The 9,998-nt window shown below is 50.2% G+C and overlaps 1 protein-coding gene across 2 annotated transcripts in view; it reads left to right on the top strand.

Moving 5' to 3' along the window:
• PDXDC1 (pyridoxal dependent decarboxylase domain containing 1) overlaps positions 1-9,998 on the top strand; it is a 36,574-nt gene that overhangs the window by 23,633 nt on the left and 2,943 nt on the right. For both annotated transcript variants that reach the window (XM_017865239.1, XM_017865238.1), the window contains 9 exons: positions 661-724; positions 3,211-3,299; positions 4,285-4,390; positions 6,043-6,214; positions 7,231-7,349; positions 7,645-7,766; positions 8,612-8,704; positions 8,783-8,879; positions 9,764-9,868. In XM_017865239.1, coding sequence (XP_017720728.1) covers positions 661-724; positions 3,211-3,299; positions 4,285-4,390; positions 6,043-6,214; positions 7,231-7,349; positions 7,645-7,766; positions 8,612-8,704; positions 8,783-8,879; positions 9,764-9,868 — 967 coding nt within the window. The remainder of the gene's footprint in view (positions 1-660; positions 725-3,210; positions 3,300-4,284; positions 4,391-6,042; positions 6,215-7,230; positions 7,350-7,644; positions 7,767-8,611; positions 8,705-8,782; positions 8,880-9,763; positions 9,869-9,998) is intronic.

Here is a 9,998-nt window from a genome sequence, read left to right as displayed (position 1 = left end):
AAAATACACAGATCCAGTTCTCAGCTGTGCTTGTCTACATCTCCAGCAGGACTTGCATCTTGTTCCAAAAGTTTTACAAAGGGGAAGAAAGTACTTGTTTCTCCCTCTTTTTTCCTGTGAATATAAAAACTTCTAGTTGGCCAGGCACAGTGTCTCACGCCTGTAATCCCATCACTTGGAAAGCCAAAGTAGGAGGATTAATTGAGGCCAAGAGTTCAAGACCAGCCTGGACAACATAGCAAGACCCCATCTCAAAAAAAAAAGTTTAAGTTTCAATAAATCTTGCATAATTTCTGGGATTCTTGAAAGCATGGGCTCTCTCAGCACTGAGTCTAATTTCACTGCTTCTTACTGATTTGAATCTTTAATGTTAGACCTATGTTTATCCCTTATTAAAATTTCCCCATGCTTTAATTTCAATGTACCAGTGTCAGCTATCTTATAATTCACAGTGTGCTTTCAGGGGCTGGCTTATAGTTATTTTTCAAAATTTTACTAAACATTTGATTTTGTTTTCTAGCAACTGAAATTAATCTCTGAACTTTTTAGTGTGTTTATTTACAAATAGAGCATCTCTAAGCGAGTTTTTGAACTCAGCATTTCATTTTGAAGGTGTCGAGTTTAATGTTACTTGGTGATATGAGACTTCCATTCTTCCAGGTGGAGGATGAGCTCAGCTCCCCAGTGGTGGTGTTCAGATTTTTCCAGGAATTACCAGACTCAGGTCAGTGAATTTTAAAAGAGGGTTATTTTCATATCTGTGTTAAAGGCTTTGAATTTGATATCATTTCAAGTTAAATAGTTCAAAATATTTTTATTGCGAAATATCTTCAGCCAGCATTTCAGAAAAATGTAATAATGTTCATGAAAACTTCAGTCCGAAATGCCTTAGTATTTTGCTGATAGTTTGCGGTGATTAAACCAGGGGTTCCCAAATGCCAGTCGCTGGACCAGTGCTGGAATGGCTGAGAAAGAGTTGCTTGAACATAAAGATTTGTGGGCCTTACTTCCCACATATTTTGAGTCAGTAGGTTGTACCCAGGAATCTGTATCTTTAAAGAATGTCCCAAGTGCCACCAATCTAGTCCAGGGCACCATTATTTTTTTACCTGGATGGCCATTGTCCCCTCTCAACTGATTTCTGACTTTCATACATTCTACACAGCCCATTCCAGACCATTCTCCACCTGGCAGAGTGAGGGTTATAAGTGGAAGTCACATGGTGTTGAAACTGGAAAGGTTCCCTTGTCCCCCTCACAGGGCACGTGATGGGGGTGTGGCTCGCTTCTTCAATGCCCCGCTGCTGCTCAAACCTGTAGGAGAGCATACAGACAGGCGGGCTGTGGGGCTCCGACTGCATGGCAGCATCTAGGGGTGAATGTTTTATAGCTCCTAAGGCCCCAGTGGGCATGTGTTACAGTGTGCTCTTTTAATTTAGTCGTCTGTAGGCAGCTTGTTTTAGCTCAGTTAGACCCCCTTCCTTATCACAAGGACAGAGGGATTAATGTATCCCATGTTCTTGCCTTGGTGTACCGGAAGAATGGGATCACACGTGGGCTTGGAGAATGAGTGCAAGGTTTATTGAGTGGAAGTAGCTCTCCGCCAATGGGGGAGCCAGAAGGGAGATAGTTTTCCCTTGGAGTTGGGCCAGTCAGCGGCCCTGGCCAAACCCCGCCTCATCCCGCTGGCCAATGGCCTGCTGGCTTGCCGGTCGGGGTGCTCTTCTGCCGACCTGCTCTCGATGACCAGCCCCTTGTGTCTTTTTTCCACCAATGTGTTCCTCTTGCCATCTGGCCACTTTGGTCTGCCCACTAGGGTCTCAGGTTTTTATAGGCCCAGGATGGTGGTGTGGCGGGCCAGGGTGGTCTTGGGAAATGCAGCATGTGGGGGAAGGCAGGAGTGCCTGTCCTCACGTAGGTCCGTGGGGTGGAGCCCTCGCCAGGGACCTGCCTTTATCTCCCCAGCACTTCCCTTCCCTGCTTCTGTGTCATTTGAAGGGACCACGCTCTTCTCTTCCCAGCACTCCTGTATCAGTGTCACTTCCGTGCCCAGAGCCCAAGGGTATCTTACCGTTTCAGTGGAACAAAGGCCAGGCTCTCCCACGCCCCATGAGGCCTGCACACTCTGCCCCGACTTCCCCTCTGCCTTCCCCTCTTCCACTCTTCCTCTAGTTCATTGTGCCTCAGTCAGACCGGTCTTTTCCGCACTGCAGGAACACTCTGCCCTTTCCTACTGCAAGGGCGTAACACTCGGTGTTCCCTCTGCCTCACACACATTTCTCTCTTCTGGTGCCAGCTCCTCCTCACCATTTCAGTCTCTACTAAGTATCCACCTCCTCAGAGAGCCTTCCCTGCCTATCCTGCCTGAGGGACTCCATCATTTTCTATCAGAGCCCCCAGCTTCTCTCGTGACACTAACAACCACATGAGTGATTTTCTTTCTTTATGGTCCGTTTCCTCAACTAAAATGTAAGCTCCAAGATGACAGAAACCTTACCTGCCTTCTGTCTCAAGTGTTGGGCTCTGTGCCTGGCATGGGTTGGCACCCACTGTGAGGCCTAGTTGGATGATCGTGGCTCTCACAGACCTCACACGGTGCTTGGGAGACTGGTTACTAACTTACAACAATTGCTGTTTCCTCTTGAAATCCCTTGAAAGCAAACCTTTTCAAAAATGAAATTAATAATTCTGTTTTTTTTTTTTTTTTTTTTTTTGAGAAGGAGTCTCGCTCTGTCACCCAGGCTGGAGTGCAATGGCCAGATCTCAGCTCACTGCAAACTCCGCCTCCTGGGATTACGCCATTCTCCTGCCTCAGCCTCCCGAGTAGCTGGGACTACAGGCGCCCGCCACCTCGCCCGGCTAGTTTTTTGTATTTTTTTAGTAGAGACGGGGTTTCACCATGTTAGCCAGGATGGTCTCGATCTCCTGACCTCGTGATCCGCCCGCCTCGGCCTCCCAAAGTGCTGGGATTACAGGCTTGAGCCACCACGCCTGGCCAATAATTCTGTTTTATGTGAATGTATTCAAGTGTTACATAGATCGTGAGGAAAAAGAAACGTAGCCCTTCTGTCAGATAATACATGAGAATTCAGTAATACGAGTCAGTGCCCTCGGGCTAGTATTGGGATGGGAATGAAGTAGGGTTGGGAGGGTGTTGTTTTTGGTCAGCTGTGTTTCTGGGAGTGACTCCCTTTCTGTGTTTTGGTGTCAGATCCGGTGTTTAAAGCTATCCCAGTGCCCACCATGACACCTTCGGCAGTTGGCCGGGAGAGGCACTCGTGTGACGCGCTGAATCGCTGGGTGAGAATGGCAGCTGCCTGCCTTTCCTTTCAGGTCCTGGCCCATCACCGTCCCACCTGCTGGTGAGGGTGACGCACGCTCCTGTATGGGAACTGAGGCCCACAGGAGGAGCCGCCCTGCCAGTGCTGGGCCTGCTCTGGGGTTCTGTTCCCCGTTCTGTTACCACCTCATGAGCTGGGTCACCTCTGGCAAGTCCTTCCGACATTGCTTCCTCACTTTCCTTGCTGCCGTATAAGGCTGTGAGATAACAGGCAAAATGTGGGCTGCAGGGCAGCTGCGGTGGGTTCTGGTGAGCCCGGGCAGCACAGCCGGGAGCCCCAGGCAGAGTCTGCCGAGCATCTGCAGCTGGCAGTGTGGAGCCAGGCCCGCGCTTTGGTAGCTTTTTGGGCACTGAATAGTAACTCTAGAATTTGAGTCTGAAGCATGTTGTGAACAGTGTGGGACAGCGTCAGCAGCGGTCCTAGCCAATGCTGGACACGCCCAGCCTAGCAGGGTTGGCGGATAAGTCCTGGTACACCCATGCTGGGGCTCAGCACAGCTGTGAGAGACCATAGAGCTGAATGTCTCAAGCAGAAGGGAACTGGTCATCATAAACGAAATGAATCAGTGCAGGTTACTAAGCAGTGTCGAGTAGCCTGTTTTATGGCAACAACTACAACACCCCACCTGCCACTCAGAGAAGTGACACTGGGGTTAGACCACATGTCAGCAGTGGGTGTCGCTTAGTAATGTGTTGTGGGTCATTGTTATTATTTTTTTTTTTACCTGTATTTCCTAAATTTTTCTACGATGAACTTGTATTAATAAGAAAAAACATAAAATTTACTGTTTTTAAAAAGCTGCTCTAAGTATTCAGAGACAGTCAAAAGATGAGAAGGAACCAGTTCTCTGGAAGCCTCTTTGGTCTGGGGCCGAGCGGATGAGGGTGGGTCCTGAAGACTTCTGAGTCCCTCGTTACAGGAGGGTGTTCATTTTGTCCTCACAGCTGGGAGACCAGCTGAAGCAGCTGGTGCCTGCAAGTGGCCTCACGGTCATGGATCTGGAAGCCGAGGGCACGTGTGTGCGGTTCAGCCCTTTGATGACGGCAGCAGGTAACCAGGCCCGGACATCCCTTGCTCTTGTTCTGGGGCTGCTGGGTGGATTGGCTTGTGCTTATGATACTCTGTCCTCCTGGAGTCATTAGCATCTCTTTTTGGAGGGGCATTTCCTTTTCTTTTGGGCTAAATTTAGGTAGATTAGCATTCCCATGTAACGTATCAGAATCAGAATGAGAATTCAGAAGTCACCTGAATTGGCTGGGCTTGGTGGCTCACGCCTGTAATCCCAGCACTTTGGGAGGCCAAGGCAGGCGGATCATCTGAGGTCAGGAGTTCAAGACCAGCCTGGCCAACATGGTGAAACCCTGTCTCTACTAAAAAGACAAAAATTTAGCCAGGCCTGGTGGTACACGCCTATAGTCCCAGCTACTTGGGAGGCTGAGGCAGGAGAATCACTTGAACCCAGGAAGCAGAGGTTGCAGTGAGCTGAGATTACACCACTACACTTCAGCCTGGGCGACAGAGGAGACTCCGTCTCAAAAAAAAAGTCACCACCTGAATTCCTTTTTTGTTGCTGTTGAGTCAGGGTCTTGCTCCGTCACCCAGGCTGGAGTGCAGTGGTGTGATCATGGCTCACTGCAGCCTTGACCTCCTGGGCTCAAATGATCTTCCCACCTCAGCCCCCGAGGAGTTGGGACCACAGGTGTGAGCCACCACACTGGACTAGGTTTTGCATTTTTTGTAGAAACGGGGTTTTGCCATGTCGGCCAGGCCAGAATTCCTGTATTTTGATGTCTTGTGATCTTCCGTTCCCCACTGCAAGGGTTCTCACTCCCCACTGCACATGACAGTCACCCAGGAGCTTTACACACAACCAGTGGCTGCCCACCTCCAGAGAGTCTAGAGTGGAGCCTGGGGATCTGTGCTTTGGTTTTTATTATTTTTTTAGAAACAAGGTCTCATTTGTCACCCAGGCTGGAATGCAGTGTCTTGACTATAGCTCACTGCAACCTCGACCTCCTGGGCTCAAGCAGTCCCCTGCCTCAGCCTCCCAAGGAGGTGGGACTACAGGCGAGCACCACCACATCTATTTTTTTTTTTTTTTAATTTTTCATAGAGACGTCGTCTCACTATGTCACCCAGGCTGCTCTTGAACTCCTGGCCTTAAGTGATCCTCCTGCCTCAGCTTCCCAAAGCACTGGCCACTATAAGGATTGCCTGGCCACAGCTCTAGAGGCTTAGTCTCTAACACTGCAAAAGTAAGCCAGTGAGCCCTGAGGCCCGGCACTGTCACCATCTCCCTGCCGTTCCTGTGTGGGGACACCAGCCTACCACAGTACTTCCCTTTCTCAGTCGTAGGAATGTATAGAATCTGTGGCTGGCTTTCTGTGCTGAACCTGTGGTGTGATGTCTCCAGCCTGCCTGAAGTAGGCTTGCTGTGGGAAGAGTGATTTCTAACACTGGAGTGTGTCATTGTGGGCCACATCTGTGAGGGAAACACTCCACACCTGCTACAGCCAGCTGTGTCGTTTCTAACCCTAATTCTTCCATGTCTGGGTTGAGTGCCTTTTTTTTTTAATCTCCATGGCTCCAGGTAACTGGAGTACCTCGAGCTTTTGACCTTCCCAGTAGTGGAAGAGGGAGCCCTGCCCTCTTGTCACTGGCCATCTTGTGAGCATTCTCTGACATTTTGTGAACATCTTCAGTTTTAGGAACTCGGGGAGAGGACGTGGATCAGCTCGTAGCCTGCATAGAAAGCAAACTGCCAGTGCTGAGCTCTACGCTCCAGTTGCGTGAAGAGTTCAAGCAGGAAGTGGAAGCAACGGCAGGTCTCCTATATGTTGATGACCCTAACTGGCCTGGAATAGGGGTTGTCAGGTAAAGTCTTGGCCTGCCACTTGATGTTAGAGACTTTTCTGTATGAAGAACACGGGTGGGTCATTTTGTGAACCACCTTAGAAATCCAAGATGACTGTGTAGTCACAATATACTTAACAAACATGCAACTCAGTTTTCTGGGCATTTACAAAAGCACAGTGCAAGCAGGCAATTCGGCTCACCATGGCACTCAGGGAGGGGAGTTGCTGAATGTCCTGCCTGTGTGTGCCGACTCTCAGCTACCTAGGAGAAGATGCTGACAGGTATATATCACTGACAATGGTTACTATCCAGGGCATATAGAGAATTGCAAATCAGTAAAGAACCCAGCTCTTGGGGAAAGAGGGGAAAGAGAACTCCCCTGTCCTTTCTCATTCAGTGGGTGCAGTCCTGTGGCTGCTTTCTCTCGCCTTCAGAGGTGAGGCAAACCTCTTTTTGTATTGCACATGAGACTTCCAGACCTTACATGGAACTAAAGACTTAGGCTTTCGGCTGGGCATGGTGGCTCCTGCCTGTAATCCCAGCACTTTGGGAGGCTGACAGGAGGATAGATCACTCACCAGGAGCTTGAGACCAGCCTGGACAACATGGCGAAACCCCATCTCTACAAAATTACAAAAGTTAGCCGGGGTGGTGGTGCACACCTGTAGTCCCAGCTACTCAGGAAGCTTAGATGGGAGGATCAACTGAGCCCAGGAAGTGGAGGTTGCAGTGAGCCAAGATCATGCCACTGCACTCTAGCCTGGGCCACCAAGTGAGACCCTGCCTCAAAAGAAAAAAAAAAAAAAAAAAAAAAAAAGGCTTTCCTGTGACTTTCTCTTTACTCCTGGCAATCTATACACCTGTGGCCTTCCTGAAACTTTGTGGTCTGGAGACACTGGCAGTAGTTCTTTTGCCCATTGGATCCACTCCATTGTCCTGCTAATATCTAGAGGTTTCTACTCCACCTCTAATTCTGTATCAGAAGAGACATTTGATCTTTCAGGCTGAAATGCTGTTGTTTGATGTTATTTTAGGTATGAACATGCTAATGATGATAAGAGCAGTTTGAAATCAGATCCCGAAGGGGAAAAAATCCACGCTGGACTCCTGAAAAAGTTAAATGAACTGGAATCTGACCTAACATTTAAAATAGGTAATTACTTTTGTAAGTCAGCTGTGAGGTTTGGAAGGACATTTGCTAAGTGGCTTTAAAGAAGATGGCTTATCTCTTGGAGGATTAGCATCTCTCCGGCTGAGTTCCGGGCGAAGGTGGGGTTCTGAGACCTCCCTCCCTTTCTGCAGCCTTGCCAGGCCTTTCTCTCTGTCCTTAGAATCTCCATGGAGGAGATCCCTTTGTGTGTGGTCAGGCTACTGGACAGGAGAGCAGGTCCACGTCTCACCCATGACAGAGGACTTGGGAACCCAAGTTTGTCTCATTTCCTTTGCAGGTCCTGAGTATAAGAGCATGAAGAGCTGCCTTTATGTCGGCATGGCGAGCGAGGACATGGATGTGGCTGAGCTCGTGGAGACCATTGCAGCCACAGCCCGGGAGATAGAGGAGAACTCCAGGGTCCGTAGCACCCATCAGTGTTCATTCCTTTTCCGAGTTTTGTCCCACCAAACAGCGGGGGTCACGAGGAAGGGAGCTGCCCTTGGGATGTCTGTTCATTCTCTCTTCAAGCCTGTCAATGTTTTTTGTAAGCTGGGCCTTGTGCCAGGTGTCAGGGATGCCAAGTGGGTTTGACAGCCCATGCCCCAGTGATCTCACAAGCTCAGGGGGAAAGAGCCACATAGCCACGCTGTGTAGTAACCCCGCATTGGAGAAGAGGGCGGGTAGCTGGACACACAGGCAGACACATTCACCCCTGCCACCAAGGTCAGGGAGGACTTCCGCTGTGGAGCTGTGTCCTGAGGGTGAATGAAACAGGGGCTTCTTTATGTGTGGTTCCCCCCATACCCCTTCCCTACAGCACTTCCCACCAGGAATAGACCTACTGCTGTGGGTCCCTTAGTGTGGAGGACCAGGCTAGAAGGCTGATCAGGTATCCTCCAAACAGATCATTACTTCCCTAAAATCACTCAAAAGGAGAGAAGAGGGACCAAGGTAAGACTGCTGTAAAAGGAGAGACATGCGGCCGAGGAGCCAGCTTCATTCCTTCCTGAGCCTGACTTTATGACTTCTCTGTTTTCAAGAATACCTACCAGATGAGGCTGCTCACCAAGGTGTGTCCGCCTAGGCCTCTATGAGCATTTTATCCGCTTGTCTTTGATTTTCTATTCTTTTTACACCGGCATTTCAATGCAGGATTTCATTGACCTGCTTTTGAAATATTCCCTCAGTGCCGTGTTACTAGCTCTTCTGGGTCCCAGGCAAGAAGCTTAAACAAGTAATGCCTTTCTTGGTCTTAACCGCAGCTTCTGGAAAACATGACAGAGGTGGTTCGGAAAGGCATTCAGGAAGCTCAGGTCGAGCTGCAGAAGGCGAATGAAGAACGGCTTCTGGAAGAGGTGAGGCCCCCGACGGGCAGCAGGCTGGGGGCGCCGCCGTGAGGCCAGGTGGCCCTGAGCACTGGTCCTGTCTTGCAGGGGGTGTTGCGGCAGATCCCTGTAGTGGGCTCCGTGCTGAATTGGTTTTCTCCGGTCCAGGCTTTACAGAAGGGAAGAACTTTTAACTTGACAGCAGGTAGGATGGCATAGCCTCCTCCCAGGTCTCAATTGACCTTGGGAGGTTTCACCAGATGCCCTTGGGTCCCAACACTTCGCACTGAGAAGCCCGGCCTGGTTCCCATTCTTCATCACTGGGTGTGGGCTGGGCATCTGAGGAGACAAGGTCTGGTGTGCCCTGTCCTCCTCCCCCCACACCCTGGCGGCTGAAACAGCAGGGAAGCAGCTACCCGCTCTCTGCAACTGTTGCCACCGCGAGGCCATCAGGACGCGCCTACTCAGCCGTGCAGACTCTCAGGGTGCTGTGTCTTGGGCATTTTGATTCAGGGTTAATACTTCTTCATGTGTGTTCTGCACCAGCAGAGGATGGCTTTTGCAAGCGGCAATGCAGACTGAAGCATGGAGCGCTGGCACGGTTTATTCTGAACCAGGCAGCCAGCAAGCGTTCCAGCCACTGGAATGTGGGGAGGGTGTTAACAGTCTGTGACTCCTTTCCTGTTCTACCGAGGAAATAATTTCCTATACTTGAGCCCCTTCCTTCATTCTTCCCCAGGAAACGATGACTCCATTGTCATGAAAGCAAAAGATAATCTGATTTCTAATCTCCCAAGCCTTAGCCTTCAGCAGAGGCACCCACTTCTTGTGGCTACAGTACATTTCCCTGTTGGGCCTGGCTCCCTGGGTGCGCTCATGCGGCACTGCTGGCGAGTGCTGGCAGTGCTGGCCCTGTGAGGCGGCTCTCTCTAGCTCAGCACATTCATAAGTGCTCTTGTCTCCACCGGTCTGTGGCAGGCTCAATGGCTGGAAAGAGGTTATTGGGGAGCAAGGCTATGTGAGGGCAGGTGGTGTCTTCCAGGGCAGCCTGTGCCTGTCGTTTCCACCCAGCCCTCTCCTCTCCCGCAGGCTCTCTGGAGTCCACGGAACCCATATACGTCTACAAAGCACAAGGTGCAGGAGTCACGCCGCCTCCAACGCCCTCGGGCAGCCGCACCAAGCAGAGGCTTCCAGGTAAGTGACCCCCCCACGCTGAGTTCAGGTATTTCTTTGTTTTCTGGGTTCTTGAACTCGAGGTCTATTTCTCTTCATTTAAGACCAACTACCGCCATCTCTTTAACCATTTTGGTGGCTGTGGAATTCA

The sequence above is a fragment of the Rhinopithecus bieti genome, unplaced genomic scaffold, assembly GCF_001698545.2.
Source record: "Rhinopithecus bieti isolate Rb0 unplaced genomic scaffold, ASM169854v2 scaffold_82982, whole genome shotgun sequence".
Classification (NCBI taxonomy): Eukaryota; Metazoa; Chordata; class Mammalia; order Primates; family Cercopithecidae; genus Rhinopithecus; species Rhinopithecus bieti.
Note: the sequence above shows the minus strand (reverse complement) of the source record. Positions and strands in the feature narration are given on the sequence as shown.